The 21307-nt window shown below is 48.5% G+C and overlaps 1 protein-coding gene across 1 annotated transcript in view; it reads right to left on the bottom strand.

Moving 5' to 3' along the window:
- Window positions 1–7265: 7265 nt before the first annotated feature.
- Window positions 7266–21307, bottom strand: part of LOC135881502 (netrin-4-like) — a 71323-nt gene continuing 57281 nt past the window's right edge. The window contains exons 9-10 of the mRNA XM_065408169.1: window positions 13335–13505; window positions 7266–7402 (exon numbers count right to left, since the gene is read on the bottom strand). Coding sequence (XP_065264241.1) covers window positions 7266–7402; window positions 13335–13505 — 308 coding nt within the window. The remainder of the gene's footprint in view (window positions 7403–13334; window positions 13506–21307) is intronic.

Below are 21307 nucleotides of genomic sequence, written 5' to 3'. Positions count from 1 at the left end.
GAGCTGTAAGGTCCCAAACTTGCAAGCATTTATATATGTGTAATGTTATGCTCCTAAGTGCTACTCATATATGTGTATTTAACTTTACTAATAAGGTTTTGAAGGACCTGGGCTGAAATTCTGAATTAATATGCTGTTGATACAAGTCATCAGAATCTATTTTTGACACCTTCTTTTGTGTTTTTATTATACATACAAAATATACTTATCTTCTATTTGCTACATATTAGTTTTTGATAGTGAGAATTAGCTTGGTAGGAAAATTATGTTTGGTACAATTTCCTTCTTAGCTAAATTCTTTCCTCTGTTTCTTCTACTCTGTGCAAGACTATTGAATCAAGAGTTTGATGTCTGGAGTGTTTCAGGTTTATTAGCTTCAACAGAACTAGCGTAATTGTGGCTTGAAAATCACATAGTTTAAAACATAAAAACCCAAACAAACCCAAAGTCAAGATCAATATACATTTCTATGAGTATTTTTAATCAAAGTTTTAAGTACAAAAAAGAAAATGTGCACAACACGTTACGAATAACACAATCACTTTTCCAGGTCCGAGGAACCCTGGAGAGAACACCATGTGAATTATATAAATTCAAGGAAAGCTTACATCAAGCGGCACTGAAACAATCTGAGATACACAGATGGAGAACACCTTGCTCTGTATAGCAGTTACAAGAATGAGCCATTCTTGCCAAAGCAATACAATATTGTATGTAGGTCTGTTTACCTTCCTTCTGCCTCCTTCCTCCTATCTGCTTGCTGTACCAGTGTGTAAGAGCAGAAGATGCAGAAGCATGATACTATGCAAGGTTGCTATGTTGTATTTAGAGTTCAGCACTCACAAAGAACTACCTAGTGAACTATTTTGATCCTTTTAAAGTTCCCTACAAAGACTAGGACAGAGGTGGCCACATTTTATTTGATACATGAGCTGCACAGCTCTCACAGATAGTTGCTCTGACTTGAAACTGTTCTAATGGTGCTGCTGCCTCCTCTCTACATACGCGGCTGCATTCAGCCATTGCCTGTTTGCTTCCCTGCCCCAGTGTAACTCTTCCAGTGCTTTCCATACTTTTTTGGGGGGGTAAACACTATTATTTCATCATTAGGCAGGGCCTACCAGCTGCCTGTGCTACTTCTTGGCATGTGATAACAGCCAGTGATAGGGCAATCTGTCGGCTATGGTACGGGTCGCATTGTTCATATGACCATTCTCAGTACTGATGCTGATGACCGGTCTGTGTTGCCTTCCTGCTTATTGCTTCCTGCTCCTTGTTTCTGTTTGTTTCCTGGTTCCCGCTCCCTGAATTCAGTGTTCCATTTCCTGTTCTGTGTGTGCGAGTGTGCGCACATGTGTGTATGTACACATAGCGTTGCGTGTGTGCAGTTACGCTGAGCCTGCTGCTACATACCTGCCATTTGGACTGTTGCTGACTTAACTGGTTTAGGGTTATTACATGTTTTGATTGACCACCTACCTGTGTGTCTTGCTTTGATTTCCTGGTGTTCGGGGCTACTGTTTGGGGTGCATCAGAATGCAACATAGCTGCCTTGTCTTTGCTACTTTTTGGCAAAGCTGATGATAGGACAACCTGTCAACTACTGCATGGACTGGATAGTTCTTGTGAACATTTTCAGTACTGCCCTGGGCCCATGGTAGAAAGTACTGAGAGCTGTATTCTCTCCAGTGAGAGAGCAGGGAGAGCAACCCCCGGACTAGGCCAACAGATTTCTTTCCCCATTTCAATAGGTGCATCCTCTTTGGCAGATCCTCTTGTTAGTTCTGTAGGGCCTTGTTTGTTCTGGTTACAGGAAATACATTGCAGTTATTTCTGGGAAGTATTGATAGTGTCATGCAGTCTCACAATAATCTTCTGAGCCAGCACAGTATATGAAAAAGTTCCCCAGACCCAACATAACCATCCCTTTATACAGTCTTAATTCCATTGCAAATAGTGAACACTGTTCTCACTCAAATCTGTGGAGTTCATTTGTACTTTGGATGTTCAATTTCAGGCAGGCTACATGCTTTATAGCACTGCAGAGTGTGCTGGTACTATCGTTCGGCTAGACCCTATAGTTCTGCATAATTCGCAGTTTTGTTCCCCATTCTTTGACTTTCTTAGGCTTGTTAATCAGAGATCTCACGAGCAGCTGGTAGTAATAGCAATCAGACATTAGTTAGCCTGACAGTCAAAATGCAATGTGTAGTATTTCTAAGTAATGGAGATTTTAGAATAGGAAGTAGACTCAGCTCTACAGCCACCATCAAATAGGATGAAAGGGAGGGGGGGGGAAAGAAACTATTCGTGTTTTTTCACATTTGTCCTCACTTGTTCCCCACTCCTTACACATTATTGTATGTGAGCAGATTCACTTTTGGAAACATTTGGCTACACAATGGAGAACGCACCTGAATGCAAAAAAAATTGTTAGCCTGATTGTTTTTATTACAATGGATCCCAAGGGAAGTGATAGAGATTATAGAAGAACCCTTGTTTCAAATCTCCCATCTAATATTGATAGCTAGAAACACTTGGGAATGACATTAATGAATATTTTTCATGATGAGACAGATCACTGGTTATAAGAAATGGCGGCAATAGATTCAGTAACATAGTAGCTTGACCATTAGTGACATAAATGTGTTGGTCCCACTCTGGTTTCCAGTGGGCATTTGCATATACCACAAAGCCACCACAGTCTGGCACAAATGGATGAATATGCTCGGGAATCACCCAGTTGAAAGTTGGCATTAAGGTGCATTGCAAAGCTGTATGTATAAGCTTGTGATGGAGTGTTCATTCCACACATCACCTGGGAGAGTTAAGGTAGCTGGGAAGGGGCTAATTAACCTAGTAGACTGCACCTGGGAGAGAATTAGGCTGGCCAGGCAATCCCTAATAGAGGATGAATTTCAGCTGAGCAGGTATAGGCTGGTCTGATACAAAGCCAGCAAGCTGAGACCAGAATGGGTTGTAGGAGAAGTAGTCTACAGTCACTCCCTGCGAGGAGGAAAGTGTGTTTGGACTATAGATTGGCAAGAAACTGAAAGGGGTGAAATATCAGAGGGAGCTCTACTGATAATGTGAGGTAGGCGGCAGAGCGAGGGGAGAAAAGTAGGAAGAAGAGCAGGGAAATAGGAATGAGGTCTTGCTGAACAGAGTCCCTGTGCAGGAATCTGGAGCAATGGGCAGGCCTGGGTCCCCTACCTGCTCACTGAGGAAAGTAGCATCGTCTTGAATTAAAGGATGGCTTGGGAAGGCAACTGGACAGTTGATCTGGAGAGACTTTGGTATTCTGGAAGGGGAAACGTATAGTGACCTGGGCCAAGTCATGCAGAGGGAGCATGCTGAGTCCCAGAGAGTAGGAGGGGCCACGGTGAGAGCAAACAATGGGGCGTCGGATGTGGATGGAGCTAATCACCTGAACGGCCAGGAGGAGGCACCCTAGCGGTGAGTGAACCCCATTACAAAGCTACACATACAAGATTAGGCACATCGAAACTCTGTAAGCGTGGCATTCGTATCCCCTTGAAAGGGTAGTACAAAGCCCTCTGAGCTGGTGATTCCCCACTTCCTGCAGTAGCCCTGCACGGAGTGGGTAGGCAGGCTGAGTGGATGCTGCATGGTGGGCTCCTACTGATGCCAAATAAACTGGCACAGAGGAGTGTATTGGTGGCAGATCAGAAGAAGGGGTTGACTGAACTATGTGGATTCAGCAGCCCTCACGCTGAAAAGAACAAAGGCACTGGTCACTATCCCAGCCCATAACCTGAAATGGTCACTGCAAGGGGTTCCTATCTCCATTTCCCACAAAAAGGGTGAGTTTCACCCCTGGAAAGTAAAATAGTTTTTGTGGGGGTGAACCTTCTAGTCCTGTGATTTACACCCTGTGCAATGCCCTTTAGCTCAATGGTATAGCCCTTGAGGTAAATGAGAACAGAATATGACCCTCAGCAGATAAGACGCACATACAATGGTAAATATAAATGCATTTGTTAAAAAGAGTGCTCTTGAACACATTCTCTCACCCCAGGCTTTACTTTATTGAAACTCTTCCTAACAGGCCCTTTGAGAATGGACTGTAAAGTCATCTAAACACATCCTTATTTTGAATGGTCTTTAAAAGAAGATAACTAGCTAATCCTTGTAGTAAGTCTATTTCTGGACACAGGAATGAAAACAATATCACTTCATTGCTAGTCTTCTAACTTAATGAGCTGACATTTTAAAGAAAGCCACTTTAGTGGTGCATAGTGTTTTATTACATTAATTAAATGTCTGATCAGAGATGCCAAATTCTTGGTTACTGCTTTAGGTAGCAACAAATCGATAAGAAAGGCTTTTTTCCTCCTGACATTATAGGAAAAAGAAAACAGTGTTTGTGCTCCTGAAGAGAAAACAAATTTTGGGGATGCGGTGGGGTCAATGTATATCATCAGATGGGAACCTCTATCCATATCATCATGTGTCCCATGAACAATTCTAGTTCTTAACTGTGAAGTGGAGATGACAAGTTCTATGTTAGTTTCAATGTGAACAGGACACACTTCTAGGCTGGGAATCTGCAAAGGTGCCCAAGGAAATTAGGCTCTGATGTGCCACTTCATTTCTATGGGAACTGAGTGCCTGGCTCCTTTGAAAATCCAAATAAAGGAATCCCCAGGGTACCATGTATATTTACTTAAAAGCATAGAAATCTAAAACAACTAACTACTGAAATAACCATGTGGCGTTTCCTTTCCCACAGGATCGCTTTAAAACTGGAACAAGCCTATAGTTAAGTGACAATATCCAAGGGCAGTTAGATCCACTTGTTTGTGAGGCAATATACTGTATGGACCTGATTTTGAAAGGAACTTTTATTCAGCTCCCCATTTTGTGCCTGCAAATTCGAAGGTATCACCAAAGTTATTTGCAACCAAACAATTTGACATCTAAGTGATATTGATTACACTTGCACTTACAAAACTGCAGGCACAAAATGGAAAGTTGCTTTTAACAGGGCCATTGTAGGAGCAATAATGGGTTTAGGAATATTTGATCAGACCAGCCAGCTACCAGACTGAACATCCTTTGAATTCACAGCCAAACATAGGATGATGTCATGTTGGCCTGAGACAATATATAGTACATCCATAGATTGAGGGGGTAGGGTGGAGGGAGGAGAGAGAGGTTGTTTATGTAAACACACACTGAGTCAATTCAAGTTAATGTCCAATCCAGAATTTCCCCCAAGCTGTGAATGGCTGGAAGAATATTCCAAGAAATTTCTGCTGGTCTTCTCTTTGTAAATAATCTGAAATGTGTCCTTTTGCTGTTCTGATATGCATCAGACCCTTCCTTTTATGTAGAGTCTGATGCATAACAAGTATGCATAACAAAGTAGCTCTGGCATTCTGGGATCCCTGGTCTTCAGATACTGGTCACCCAACTACATTAATTGAACATGCCGATAATTTATTTCTTTCTCATCAGACACTTCATAACCCAGACCCACCACTTTCTTTTCATGGCTGTTGGGCTATCCGAGATTCCTTCATGTTACAGTGACTGAGTGGCACGCAGATCAAACCCCATCTCCTCTTCCTGTAGGCATAGACAACGATGGGCAAAAGCAGCATATATGAAGTTGTGTGCCCCTACACCAGTGATTCTCAAACTTTTGTACTGGTGATCCCTTTCAGATAGCAAGCCTCTGAGTGTGCCCCCCCCCCTTATAAATTAAAAACACTTTTTTAAAAATATATTTAACACCATTATAAATGCTGGAGGCAAAGAGGGGTTTGGGGTGGAGGCTGACAGCTTGTGAACCCCCCCCCCCCCTGCATAATAACCTCACAACCCCCTAAGGTGTCCTGACCCCCAGTTTGAGAACCCCTCCTCTACATAAACCAAAAAAAGGATATCTTTGAACAAAGTTCTGATTTATGCTTTACTTATCAATGGAACATACTCCTTACCCTCTCAGTTTGGTCATGAGTTTCCTGTCACTCGGGCAGAGACCGGTAGGAGATCATTCCCTTCCCCCCACGGTACTCTGAGGAACTCACATTTCCACAGACTAGCTTCTTACTAACTGTGGAATAGACTAAAATAATTCTATGGGTCCTCCTGCTGCAGAACAGCAGGACTTTATTTAGAGTGGAGATGCTACTACCCCTACTCCTCGTGCTAAACAAACTTCAAGCACAACTGGAAGGTAACTTCACTTGACTATTACAACACACAAAGGGGGCAAGAGTAACAGAGCAGAGTGAAAATGGTAGTGACAATTAAATAATGAGCATGGCTTCAAGGGCATTGATCAGAATAACAAGGTAGCTGCCCTGTCAGTCCTCAACATCTCGCTTAATCCTCAAATTGGTACAGCCTGCTGCCCCTTCACACCTGTAGCTTCACAAACTCAAATCTGGGCCAGCTTCCATCATCTTCTCCTATGGGTCTGGAGCTGTAGCTTGACACTACTCTACTGGCACAAGGCTCTTTAGCAGCAGTCATTCTGAAACCTGTTGTGTGACAGTACTAATAGCAGTGTTACAACAGCAAAGAGGAGACCTCTGATAGAACAGATGAGTGTGGCGTCAAAATTCCACACTGAGCCAGCAGTGCTTTCGCATTAGGCATTGACTTTGACAACTCCCATCTATAGAGGCCCTCACCAGATAAAGTTCCAGTGTTAGTCTCTGTGCAGCAATGTGATATTTTCACTCTAGAAAGCAGCATGTCTTATTGATCTAACTGTAGTTTGCTTGGTAAATAAAAATAGCTCTTTTCAAACAAATCAAGTGTCATTTGACATGCTGACTGTTTAATATTTTGCCACCTGCAAAGCTGAAATTTTTTTGCCCATTAATGGCCACTTAAATAAAGAAAATGACATCCGAGTAATGAATGCACTATGCAAGCGGTTTATAGGTATCGATACCAGATTAATTCCTGAAGAGTGGAAACACATAAACCATAGCTTCTGCTTCTCCCATAAGAGTGAATTTCTGGGAGCTGTGAAAATGGCTTCAAGCTAAGAACTGATTTGTAACCTACATTTGTTGGTTAATTTCATATAAGACCGTGTGTATTTATGGAAGAAAAGTCATGTCCAAGGATTCCTGGTTTAAACACATAATGTGGGACAGGAGGGTAAGTCCACTCTTGTCCCCTTAGCTAGGAACGTGTTGCATGGTAATATATGAACTAGCTACACCTTTCTCCACAGTGTTATTAAAGTATAAAGTTCATGACTTTAACTTCTGAAGAAGAAATTATTTGCACCCAGTTCGAAGAATGTCTGCTACTTGTTTTCCCAAATACGCCTTCCAGGGTTTCACCAGACTGTTCATATTCACAAGGAGTTTGCTGGTCCTTGAGTCCTCCTGGCCTGCTATCAGGTAGTCTGTTCCTGGTTAAAAAAATAATTACTTAAATAAATAAAACAGAGGAGTATATACTTAATATCTCCACTCCCTAGGGAGTCAGGATCTTGCACCATAGCTAGCTTCAGCTTGTTTTTAAAATGATTATTCCAGGTTGTGCGCATACAGTTTTATGTGCATTCATTTTCTGTGCACTAATTCCTCTGTACACCAGCAATACATTCTAACATGCATGTGCACATATTAGGGTTTGTGTGTGAAGGTTCTATTTGTCCCAAGGGGTTTAACACTTTCAAAATCTAACACCTGCACCAGCAAGTGATTGGGCTTGATTCTGATCTCCCTGACAGTTTTTTTGTTGTGGTGGTGGTTGGGGTTTGTTTTTGTTTTTACACCAATTTAACTCCATAGGTTTCAGTGGAACTACTCCTTGTTTGCACAGGTATAAGTGACAGCAGAATCAGGTCTTGCCGGGTGTAGGCTGGTTTTGAATGTGAGAATTCTAAAGCATCCCTGTTAGATTATCATCTGCACACGCAACTGCTAGTGCATAGAAAATGTGTGCACAGATATTAGTTCATGCACAATTGTATACCTTCAAGGAAAGGCCAGATTGAGGTGCCACTGAAAATCAGGATGTTTTGCATTAAACACAGGTGGGTTTTTTTCGTGTATTATATCCGGTATGATACGTAAAATTCCCTTACTGTTCAGAGGCCCTTGTAACAGCTAAGCACTTTGGGGCAGGTTATGGAGGGAGCTGTCCCCCTCTGAAGTTTTCTTGATTTTGTTGGTTTAATAGCACAAAACACAAGCAGAAGGTGCAAATTCCCTAGTCTTTAAAACACAACGAAGAAACATTCCCCAACTGAAAAGGATGGCTAGATTTTGGCTGGGAATTTACAGTCTTATTTTCAGCAACGTGTGAGTGTTCCTATCCATATGTCTGGTGTGTGTGCATTTCTTATTGAGTATCCGTTGTCTGCTGTGTCTTGTTTCTCTTTTGTGTTTGTGCCTTATTTCATATGGCTGTTGTATGGTATCTGGTTGCTTGTGTATTTGTGTCATGTGTATGTGATTGCTTGATTTTTAATTGAAATGAAGCTTGGACATCCAACCTGGGGGGCTTGGGGCGGTGGGAGATTGGCAGCCTTTTTATATCCACCCTGTTAATATCCAAAGTTTAATTCTTCGGGTTCAGTGTGTGGAACAAAACTTCTGGATGATAGACAAAGAGGGGTGCGGGGGGGGGGGAGGGAAGGTACAGATCTTGCCCTCCCTCCCCTATCATAGCTGAAACCTGCAGCAACAGAAAGACCACATTGTCAGTCAGTGTTTTCTGGTGAGGAACAAAGTAAACACCATTATTAAAGCGCCTGAGCTGAGGCAGCGTTTCGATTGGCTGGTGAGCAGTCTAAAGGGCTAGATTAATCTGTGTGCGCCACACAGATTAGCTGAAATGGCTGTTTGACATGACAACTGCCAGCTCTGTATTCTTCTGGTACAACAATGCACATTCTCCTCACACAATAAGGATCTTTAACAGCAGCTTGGACAACTCCAGGAAATGTAACCACCACATCCCCATAGGATTAGAGGCATAACCACAGAGGTGAGACACCCTACTGTGATCAGTTCATTAGCAAGACACAGATACTGCTAATGATTTATTACTCAAGCAGACAAACCCCACTATTATACTATAAAATTTATTAAAAACACAGGGCCGAATCCCCTGACACCCCCAAGTATGTGTACTGGTGAAAGGGGATTCTGAGGGATTATACATTCTCTATGTACCCTACTCAGCAGCCCTGAAATTTCAGAAGAGGCTGCTGTTGCAACCCCGCTCCCTAAGAAGGACTGAGGCTGATGGCTATGGGAGTCATTGGCCTTGTCTCACTCCTCCCTTCCCCCAAATCCTGCTGTGCAACCCCTTGCACAGTGAAAGCACACCAATTTTGTTGCAGGCAGAGCCCTCCACAGCCCTGGAAGGGGAAAGAGAGGATCATATTTACCCCCAAATTATACTTCTTCAGCCTTTAAAAATCCTGAGGTTTCCTATGCTTTTTTTAAAAAAATGCTAGTTCATGTGCAAAGCAGAGGGCAGCTCAATAGTTTATTCTGGCTAGGAGTTACTAATATGGAAAGCAGGAAGGTCTTTCTTTAGTCTCCATACAGCAAATCCATTCGGTAGCTCCATAAGTAAAGTTTTATGATTAAACTCTAAAGGCCATGAGATTAAATATGGACTTCCTGTCATCAGCCGGGGAAGAACATACAATACAATGCTGCAGAGACGATTGGGCAGGAAGCCAGATCACCCTGCACAGCAGAAAGCCCTGCTGACGACAGTGGCAGTTTGGACTGGCAGTGGTGGCTGCTGCTTACCCCTTACTCCTCCCACCGCCAACCCCCTCCATTGCTGGAAGTAAAGTGATGGGAATGAAAAGCTAATGTGCATATAGACAGAAGGGAAAAGGGGTGTGTAAAAATCATGAGCCGAATAAACAGGGCTGGCTCCAGCTTTTTTGCCACCCCAAGCGGCGAAGCGGGGGAAAAAAATAAAAAAAATCCGCGATCGACGGCAGCTCCACCACACCGCTTTATTCTTCGGCGGCAATTTGGCAGCGGGACCTTCCCTCCGAGAGGGACTGAGGGACCTGCTGCCGAAGACCCGGACATGCCGCCCCTTTCCATTGGCCGCCCCAAGCACCTGCTTCCTTCGCTGGTGCCTGGAACCGGCCCTGCGAATAAAAGCAGGGATCTCAACATGAGTGAGCATGTACAGTGAAATTCTCAGTGGGTAGAAAACGGCATAGAAACCTGAAGTCAATAGGACTATGCTGATTTACACCACTTGTGAATCTAGTGCATTTTGTGACGAGAATCTAGTTTGTATTGTGAAGAACTGGCTAGTGTGCAGGTGCACCACTGCAGGGACGCTGGCTAGCGTCAGAACTGCACAACAGTGTTTCATGGGCCCCATACTCCTAACAGCTAAAGAGAGACAAGGGGGCAGGACTCCTTATGCCCTCTCCCCTCCTTGAGCTCCTGTGAAGGGTCAAACACAGTCTAACCCTATATTAAACACATACTTCACCCACCCTGACCTACAGCTCCAACTGCTGGGCAGGGAGCCCAGCAGCTGTTTAGTGGTCCACAGCTATACCATAAAAGAATGTAGGATAGGAAGTGTAAGAGAATACCTTAACCATTTGCACCACAGTCAGTAAAATGTATTTGACCAAGTTTGAGTTATGTTGCTGAAGTACAGCTCTCAGAGTTCATATACTGCATCCCTCACCTGGTGGTACAGGTGATGCAAGACCCAAATCATTTTTGAGAGGGCACAAATCATTTTGGGTGGGCTGGAAGAATTCACACTGGATTTGACTGGACTCAGCCAATCCCAGAACAATTGGCTCTTTTGTATGTGGCTGATTTCAAATGAGAACTTGCCTTAGAGGTCAGGGTAAGCCTTAGATTTCAGACCAAATACAAGGAATTCTTTCACTCAGTGCGGAAGTGTGTTTAATCTATTCAGAGGAAAAAACATAGGGTAACTTATCTAACAAGTTTTTGTTTTAGAATGTGGATAAGTCCCCACTCTCTGTGGTGTAAGGCACAATAGTGAAATATGATCCTTGGGGATGCTGTTTAGTTCATCCTAAAGGAAACCAAGTTACCTGTCTCATTCAGGGCCTGATCCCAAGTGGTGCTGAGCACCTGCAGCCTTTACTGAAGTGAATGGGAGCTGTGGGTGCTCATCGCCTCTCAGGATCAAGCCCTTGCTGCCTACTTGGATGAAAAAAAGAAAGCCGGGTCCAAAAGATATTTCCAGACTCCAATTAGCACAGTTAAAGGCACTTACATGGGCTCTATAGCTCATCTCCCCATAATTATCCACATGGGATTTCAACTGGGGTAATACACGTATTTCTGTCTCCAGTCCACTAAATTGCTTGATGGGAAAGAAGGCAGTAGTGAGGACTACTACTAATCCATCCCTTCAGCTACTAATAACGTTGCTTAGCACCTATCTGGCATAGGCACCAACTCTGTGGGTGCTCAGGGGCTCAAGCACCCCCCCCCAAAAAATAGTGGGTGCTCAGCACCCACCAGCCACTGATCAGCTGTTTGGTGGGAAGTGCTTGGGGGAAGGTGGAGAGCAGCGAGTGGTGGGTGGGCGGGGGACTTTGGGGGAAAGGGGCAGAGCAGGGGCGGGAAGAGGCAGAGCAAGGGCAGGGCCTCAGGGGAGGGAGCAGAGCAGGAGTGGGAAGAGGCGGGGCAAGGGCTGGGCCTCAGGGGAGGAGGTGGAGTGGGGGCGTGAAGAGGCAGAGCGAGGGCGGGGTTTCGGGGGAAGGGGCGGAGTGGGGGCTGGGCCTCTGGGCAGAGTAGGGGTGGAGCACCCACTGGGAAAAATAAAAATCAGTGCCAAAGTGCTTTTCAACTTCAAGTGGCATTGGAAAGATTAAGTTGTGCAGTGCTGCTCCAGGAGCAGGCTAGGAACCACCCTGTGCCTCCAAGTCATCATTTGGTTCCTATTGCCCCCTTGTCCTGCAGGGAAATAATATGTACCAGCCCTTTTGCTGGCACAGGTTACTTCCCCTTCTGTGCCGTCTTGGGTGTGATATTCAGAGGTATGGGGTGGCTCTACTCCCTCCCTGCCTACTGAGGGGGAGGGGGAATAGCTGCTAGCAGCGGCTGCTCTCCCCACATCATAAGCTCTGGTGGTGTGACTAGTTCATACAAGCCCCTCCCTGTGCAGGTACACAGAAGGCTCACAGTTGTGCCCTAACTAATTAATCCTCAAAGTCCCCTGTGAAGTAGATACGTTCTGATAAACATTAGCTCCACTTGACATGTGAAGAAATTGTGGCAGAGGGTTTCTCATGCCCACAGAGGGAGTCATTGTGAGATGGGATTCAAGGAGTTCCTGGACCAAAGTCTGTGTGTAAACCACTAGACAACACCTCCCTCTCTACCTCTCTCTCTCTTTTTCTTTCAAACCTGTATTTTCACAAGCATAAATCTAATGAGGTAATTAACTGAAATGTCAGATCTGGATTTATTTACATTCTAGGACTGCATTATTGTTAACAGTGAGATTGCATTTCCTTTTCTCTGTGCATTCTGTATATGATGCAAGGCATGGATGCAATGGCAGTTTTGCCATAGATTCTGTGGCACTCTGATAGGAATTCTGTGGTGGCTACAGAGAAATGTTTAAAAGGGATGTTTTTACTGAATTAAATCTAAAGATGAATAATCCAATCAGCACCGAAGCTCCTGTCTCATTTATTGTGACATTAAATTCATTTATTGTATGTTAGCCTCATATATTGAGTTTCCCACATGCTGCAAATTGTGAGCTTTAAGTTTCAAAGTACCAATACATTAAGATGCATGGGGCAGGTCACACCTCACAGCTATTGTTTCAGGCTGTCTTCAAACTCAGAAAGACATCACTGAACCAGTTTGAAGCTGCTAGACCTGCTGGCAGGACTAACTGCTGCCCAGTCCTGCACTCCCCAGCTCTGGGAAACATTATGCCTGGTCACAGTGCAGATGCTTGGGCAGCGAAGGGAGAATGGGTCTCTGTGCCCACTCTCCTGTAGCACATGGGGAGGCATAGTTCATCCCTAACTGTTTGAATAAAGGATTTCTCTATTCTGTTTCTCTCTTTAATACTCCAATAAGAGTACCAGGTTTACCCTGCTAATCCGTTCATTCGCTTTATGTTAACTGGTCCAGCTTTTCCTCAATGGATTATTCCAGCAGTATGGTCAACTAGTGTAGGTCTCACATAGGTTCCAATGCAATTTCACTAGCTTCAACAGAGTTACTCCTGATTTACATTAGTGAAAGTGAGATAAGAATTGGGAACATTAATACCTTAACAACCCACATTGCCTTTTTCCCACAGAATTCATGCCATAAGCATTTAATACTTACCAGGATTGAGAATGGGACATGTACATCCCCTGTTGGTCCAGGACTCCGGATAGATACTTCTGTTACTCCGGGCAATTTTCACTTTGCCTGATTTCAGGACCTTCTTTACCTTCACTATAACTTCCGCATGGGTTCCTTTGTCATGAGCCGATAGGATTCTTGCTTTTATCACTGCCAGAAAACACACACAGGGACACAGAGCAATAGAATCATAGAATGTCAGGGTTGGGAGGGACCTCAGGAGGTCATCTAGTCCAACCCCTGCTCAAAGCAGGACCAATCCCCAACTAAATCATCCCAGCCAGGGCTTTGTCAAGCCTGACCTTAAAAACCTCTAAGGAAGGAGATTCCACCACGTCCCTAGGTGACCTATTCCAGTCCTTCACCACCCTCCCAATGAAAAAGTTTTTCCTAATATCCAACCTAAACCTCCCCCACTGCAACTTGAGACCATTACTCCTTGTTCTGTCATCTGGTACCACTGAAAACAGTCTAGATCCATCCTCTTTGGAACCCCCTTTCAGGTAGTTGAAAGCAGCTATCAAATCCCCCCTCATTTTTCTCTTCTGCAGACTAAACAATCCCAGTTCCCTCAGCCTCTCCTTATAAGTCATGTGCTCCAGCCCCCTAATCATTTTTGTTGCCCTCCACAGGACTCTTTCCAATTTTTCCACATCCTTCTTGTAGTGTGGGGCCCCAAACTGGACACAGTACTCCAGATGAGGCCTCACCAATGTCGAATAGAGGGGAATGATCACGTCCCTTGATCTGCTGGCAATGCCCCTACTTATACAGCCCAAAATGCCGTTAGCCTTCTTGGCAGCAAGGGCACACTGTCGACTCATATCCAACTTCTCGTCCACTGTAACCCCTTCGTCCTTTTCTGCAGAACTGCTGCCTAGCCATTCGGTCCCTAGACTGTAGCAGTGCATAGGATTCTTCCGTCCTAAGTGCAGGGCTCTGCACTTGTCCTTGTTGAACCTCATCAGGTTTTTTTTGGCCCAATCCTCTAATTTGTCTAGGTCCCTCTGTATCCGATCCCTACCCTCCAGCATATCTACCACTCCTCCCAGTTTAGTGTCATCCTCAAACTTGCTGAGGGTGCAGTCCACGACATCCTCCAGATCATTAATGAAGATATTGAACAAAACCGGCCCCAGGACTGGCCCTTGGGGCACTCCACTTGATACCGACTGCCAACTAGACATGGAGCCATTGATCACTATCTGTTGAGCCCGACAATCTAGCCAGCTTTCTATCCACCTTATAGTCCATTCATCCAGCCCATACTTCTTTAACTTGCCGGCAAGAATACTGTGGGAGACCGTATCAAAAGCTCTGCTAAAGTCAAGGAATAACACGTCCACTGCTTTCCCCTCATCCACAGAGCCAGGTATCCCATCATAGAAGGCAATTAGGTTAGTCAGGCATGACTTGCCCTTGGTGAATCCATGCTGACTGTTCCTCATCACTTTCCTCTCCTCTAAGTGCTTCAGAATTGATTCCTTGAGGACCGGCTCCATGATTTTTCCAGGGACTCAAGTGAGGCTGACTGGCCTGTAGTTCCCCAGATCCTCCTTCTTCCCTTTTTTAAAGATGGGCACTACATTAGCCTTTTTCCAATCATCCGGGACCTCCCCTGATCGCCATGAGTTTCCAAAGATAGTGGCCAATGGCTCTGCAATCACATCCGCCAACCCTTTAGCACCTTCGGATGCAGCGCATCCGGCCCCATGGACTTGTGCTCGTCCAGCTTTTCTAAATAGTCCTGAATCACTTCTTTCTCCACAGAGGGCTGGTCACCTCCTCCCCATGCTATGCTTTGAAATAATTCGTTTCAAAGTAAGCAGTGGTATTTTCCTTATACTGCTAGAGGGTAGAAAGTTAGGGACTGTTGGATGAGGCACAAAGAATCATGACAAGATACTGGCACTTGGACAGGGACACATGAGCATTCTGGTTCAATCACTGCTCCCATTTAAATGAATCTGGGGAAGGAATGCTGGATTTTTTCAATTTAGACAGTTAACTAATCCCTTCCCAATTTTATCAGCTCATCTCCAACGGGTTGCTGCCAACAGCAACCCATTGGAGGGGAGGAGGGATAGCTTAGTGGTTTGAGCATTGGCCTGCTAAACCCAGGGTTGTGAGTTCAATCCTTGAGGGGGCCACTTAGGGATCTGGGGCAAAAATCAGTACTTGGTCCTGCTAGTGAAGGCAGGGGGCTGGACTCGATGACCTTTCAAGGTCCCTTCCAGTTCTAGGAGATAGGATATCTCCATTAATTTAAAAAAAAAAAAACAGCTTGAAAGTCTTAGGAAACCACTAGGGTATGTATAGGGTGATGGGGTGTCTTCCCCACACAGGAGTGGAAGGGGTTAGTGGAGGCTTCATGGTCCTACCATGCCCTGCCTCAGAGTGGAGCAGTGGAGGTGAGTCCTCCAAGCAGCCTAGAGCGGCTTGGGGTGCAGCCAATCAGAGAAGAGCTTCAGGGAGCAACCAATCTGGGGCCAACAAGGCCATATAAGAGGCGCTACAAGGTAGAATAGGTTAATGGCTGCTGGGAGCTCAAGGAGTGAGGACTGTGTCCCTAGCAGTCTGAGGGAACTGTAGCACCCTGGACAGAGCTGGCAGGGACCGGGGGAGCAAGAGGGAGCTCCTGGCTGGCTGCTGGGACTGAGGGGCCCTGCGGTGAGAGCGAAGGAGATATTGGGGCTGTGGGGAAGTGGCCCAGGGAAACGTAGCAGCATTTGGAGAAGTTAAAGAGTCACAGCAGGAGGTTGCTATCTACAGGGTCCCTGGGTCAGGACCAGGAGCCGTGGGAGGGCCTTGGTTTCCCGCATCAGCCACTGGGGAAGTGGCCTAAATATTGATACACCCCAGAAGGGGGAAACACTGATGGTGACCCAGTCGAAGGGCCGAGTCATGAAGAGGACGCTCCAGTTCCTGGAGTGATGCAGATCTGCAGGCAGAGACAATGACAGGAGAGGTACCTCCAGAAGAGGGCACACCAACTGGCAGAGCTAATCCCCAGGATGGCCAGCAGAAGGCGCCACTGTGGTGAGTGGAACCCGTGATAATAGGAATGCCATAAAAAACAAAAACAAAGAAAGAACAGCAGCCAACAGTATGATCTTAAGCAAACTGACTCAGAGCCTTGGCAGATTTTAGTTTGGACATTGGAAGGCCTGCATTAGATTTACATAACTACAATCCTGAGCCTTTAAAATTCCTCCTGCCCGCTGTACAAAAATTCAGTGTTAAGCAATGGAATTCACCCTGTCGGGCAGGAAATTTCCTACTGGAGTGCAGGAATGCCACATGACTAGAATTCTAAGATGATAATGATAAGTTGGAAAAAAGGTACTTTGATTTGTGACCTGACAGGGTTGCCACTCCTGATTTTGCAAGATCATCCAACTTTCAGCAGGCTAATCCCACAAATAGGCTTTGTTTGATCACAATGTGATTGTGTCGAGTCAAAACGTGGTGTTTTTTGGTGGCTGTGACCCTTCAAAGAGTGATGACAGGACATAGTTGCTTATTCGCCAGAGTGATAAATAAGATGTTGACAAACAGACACAGCAAGTTTATCCTGCAGGGCAAACTGCAAAAGGGTGGCAATCCTACTGCAAGACCTATAGAATGGATTCTGAACCTCAGGGTGATGGGAGTATTAGGCAGGTGTCAGGGGATCCTGACCACCCTGCCCTTCCTCTATTGCTAAATGGGAGGGAGGTGCTATGTAGACAGAAGAGGAGCACCAGAGGAAAAAGAGTCCTGGCATGGACTGGTGGTCTACAGCACATACTCAGATAGGTGTAAGCATGTGCCTGAGCTCATGAAGGCCATGTTGATTTGCTTGGCATTGAAGAAATCATTACGGGAAGTATGCTGTCCTCTCAGGGCCGGCTCCAGGGTTTTGGCCGCCCCAAGCAGCCAAACAAAACAAAAAATAAAAAGCCGCGATTGCGATCTGCGGCGGCAATTCGGCGGGAGGTCCTTCGCTCCGAGCAGGAGTGAGGGACCGTCCGCCGAACAGCTGGACGTGCTGCCTGTAGGGAGCCAGGGTGGCTGCCCTCCGAACCTGAGGGTAAAGGGCCTTTCTCTCAGCCTGAGTGGGCGTGGCCAGCCCAAGCTCGCTCCACCCCCCGGAAGGAGAGGGGTGGAACAGGAAGTATAAAGGGCGGGGCCCTTAGCTCAGTTAGAGCAGCACCAGGGAGGGAGGCAGATGCAGACCGCGGGCTGCTCCCTTCAGACCCTGCTGCCACGCCAGGGGAGGCCCTGGACCAGTGGAAACCTCACCTGGAGGACGGACTGGGGCTGCCAGGACTGCCCGCTGCCGAATACCCAGAGGAACTGGAGGAGCCGGAGTGGGAGCTGGAGCTGCCAGCAGCCAAGGACCGGGAGGAGCTGGAGGAGCCTGAGCCTGAGGGGGAGCTGGAGCTGCCAACAGCGGACTACCCCGACGCACTGGCGGAACCAGAGGGATTCGGACGAGCAATCGGGTAGGAAGTAGCCCAGGGACAGAGCTGCACAGTGGTGAGTCTGTATCGCAGAAGGACCCCGCTGATCCAGTGGCGGGACCCTCGTCCTTCCACTGTCAGGGCCCTGGGCTGGAACGCAGTGGTGTAGGATGGGCCTGCGTTCCCCTACCCGGCCGAGCCATGCCGGGACCTTTGCCGGCGCTCCCCTGCCTGAGGGGCGCGCTATTGACCCTTGCCGGCGCTCCCCTGCCTGAGGGGCGCGCTACTGACCCTTGCCGGCGCTCCCCTGCCTGAGGGGCGCGCTATTGACCCTTGCCGGCGCTCCCCTGCCTGAGGGGCGCGCTATTGACCCTTGCCGGCGCTCCCCTGCCTGAGGGGCGCGCTACTGACCCTTGCCGGCGCTCCCCTGCCTGAGGGGCGCGCTACTGACCCTTGCCGGCGCTCCCCTGCCTGAGGGGCGCGCTACTGACCCTTGCCGGCGCTCCCCTGCCTGAGGGGCGCGCTACTGACCCTTGCCGGCGCTCCCCTGCCTGAGGGGTGCGCTACTGACCCTTGCCGGCGCTCCCCTGCCTGAGGGGCGCGCTACTGACCTTTGCCGGCGCTCCCCTGCCTGAGGGGCGCGCTACTGACCTTTGCCGGTGCTCCCCTGCCCGAGGGGTGCGCTACTGACTCTGGCTGGCGGCCTTCCCACTGCTAATTCCCCGCTGGCGGAGGCGTGACCCAGGCCAGCCAGTGACGACGTAGCTCCCCACCGCCCCCTAGCGGGTAGGTGGACCGACACCGATCACAAGTGGTGGAGAATGTGGGCAGCGCCCCCTATCCCTGCCGGAAGGGATTAGGGCAATGAGGTGGAGATAGCCCCTAAACGGAATATGGAGATGGAGAGGCTTATCAAGGCGCTGGCTGAGACTCAGCAGCAGCAGCAGCAACAACTCATACAGCAGCTGGGTACCCACCAGCAGCAGTTGCTTCAAACCTTGGGGGCCCAGCACCGCGAACAACAGACCCAATGTTTCCAGCAACTTGCCACCCTGTGGCCGAGCCCCGGTGGAGCCCAGCCGGGCGGGGCGATCACCCCCAACCCCCCTGCTCCACCAATCCGTCTGGCCAAGATGGGGCCTGAGGATGACCCAGAGGCTTATCTGGTGACCTTCGAGCGGGTTGCTGCAGTAGCTGGTTGGTCTCCGGACTAATGGGCAACCCTGCTTGCCCCCTATCTAACGGGACCGGACCAGAAGGCTTACCGGGGGCTACCAGACGATGAGGCCCGTGTTTACGCCAGCGTAAAAGCGGCTATCCTGGATGCCTTCGACATCACCCCGGAGACCTTTCGGCGACGGTTTCGGGGAAAGCTTTACCCCCCGGGTGCCCGGCCCCGGGCCGTGGCCCAGGAATTAAAGGATGCAGCGTGCCGATGGCTACAACCTGAGCATCGAACTGTGGCTGAGGTGACAGAACAGATCATCCTTGAGCAATTCGTGCATATCCTCCCGACCCCAGGGAGGGCGTGGGTGTTGCGGCACCGACCTCAAACTCTAAGTGCAGCTGTCACACTTATGGAGAACTTTCTAGAGGCCGAGGCCCCAATAGGACCGACAGCCCGGCCCCCAAGTTCTGGACCCGGCGCTCAGAAGCCGGAAAGGGGGGCCACCCCCAAAGTCGACGTGCCAACTCGAGCCCGACGACCAAACGGCGGCGGCACTACTTTTTCCCGACGGCCCGAGGCTCCACAACCCGCGCCGTCCGGATGCTTGACCCGTCCATCAGGCCCCAGCCAACCCCGCGGCCACCCGGGTGACCCTGCACGGCCGGGGCGCACCGAGGTAGGACCTTGCTTTCGGTGTGGCGAATACGGTCACCTGCAACGAGACTGTACGGCGATGGAATGCGATTTTGGCCGGGTGTACACCGGGGAGCGCCGGGCCCGCCCGCCGTCCACAGCCAAATTGACGGCCCCTATGGGCATCGCCGGGACACCCGTTGTGGGTATAATTGATTCGGGCTGTGGGCAGACTCTCGTCCGCCAGTCCCTCCTCCCGGATACCGAGCAGATCATCGGGGAGGTACGGATACAGTGCATACATGGAGATGTGAAACCGTATCCCACGGTTCAGGTCCCTCTCATGGTAAACGGGGCAACTCAGTTAATGAACGTGGCGGTGGCCCCATCCCTTGCCTACCCAATCATCCTGGGCCGGGACTGGCCAGACTTCGTCGAGGTGCTCCGGTCCCTATCTCCGGAAGAGGCGTTCGAGGGAGCCTCCTCTGCGACGGACCCAGGCCCCGGGCTGTGTCCCGACCTCGGCGTTGACCCATCCCTTTCACCCGGGCAGGACGGCCGGGAGACGGGGGGCCCCCCAGTGGACATTATGGACTTTAGCCGAGACCAAAGGGAGGACCCTACGCTCCGGTTTGCCTATGAACAGCTGGCACGGGTAGAGGGGAAGGTCGTGGAGGCCCAGTGGGCTACCCAATGGCCTAGATTTGAACTTGATCAGGATCGTCTCTACCGCGTGGAGCGGGACCCTCAAACCCAAGAGGTCCGGACCCAACTCGTGGTTCCCCGCATTCATCGACAGGCGGTCCTAAAGCTAGCCCATGACATCCCGGCCGCAGGCCATTTAGGACCGGAGAAAACCGCGGCTAGGGTCCTGGCCAAGTTCTTCTGGCCCGGCATCCACCGCGAGGTGAAGGATTACTGTGGGTCATGCCCGGACTGCCAACACGCCGCCCCGGCTGGGGTCCGGAAGGCCCCCATGGTTCCGTTACCAACAGTGGGCGTTCCGTTTGAACGAGTAGCGATGGACCTGGTCGGACCCTTCCCGAAAAGTCAGGCAGGCTACCAATATATCCTTGTCTTGATGGACTACGCCACCCGCTTCCCTGAGGCTGTCCCCTTAAGGAGTATCACTGCCCGCACTATTGCGGCAGAGCTCGTGAAGATCTTCGCCAGGGTAGGCCTCCCTCGGGAGATACTTACTGACCAAGGGACCAACTTCACCTCTAAGTTGTTCCGTCAGGTATGTGCCCTGCTAGGGATTAAGAAACTGCAGGCCTCAGTTTACCATCCCCAGACGGATGGGTTAGTCGAACGTTTTAATCGAACCCTGAAGGGAATGTTGCGACGCTTCCCCACCCAGGACCTCCGTCAGTGGGATCAACTACTTCCCCCTTTACTACTGGCGGTTCGGGAAGTTCCACAGGCTTCCACGAAGTTCTCTCCATTTGAGCTCCTCTATGGGCGACGGCCCCGCGGAGTGATGGACCTCCTGAGAGAAACTTGGGAACGTACACCATCCTCAACGCAGGGGCTCTTACAATACGTTTTACAGCTGCAGGAGCGGCTGGCCCGGGTGGGTGAGCTCGCGAGGGAGAACTTAAACACGGCCCAAAGGGGTCAGGAGCAGCAATATAATCGGGGCACCCAGGTCCGATTATTTGCCCCCGGGGACCGAGTTCTCCTCCTGCTCCCCTTGGAGGAATCAA

Source organism: Emys orbicularis, chromosome 7 (genome assembly GCF_028017835.1).
Source record: "Emys orbicularis isolate rEmyOrb1 chromosome 7, rEmyOrb1.hap1, whole genome shotgun sequence".
Classification (NCBI taxonomy): Eukaryota; Metazoa; Chordata; order Testudines; family Emydidae; genus Emys; species Emys orbicularis.
Note: the sequence above shows the minus strand (reverse complement) of the source record. Positions and strands in the feature narration are given on the sequence as shown.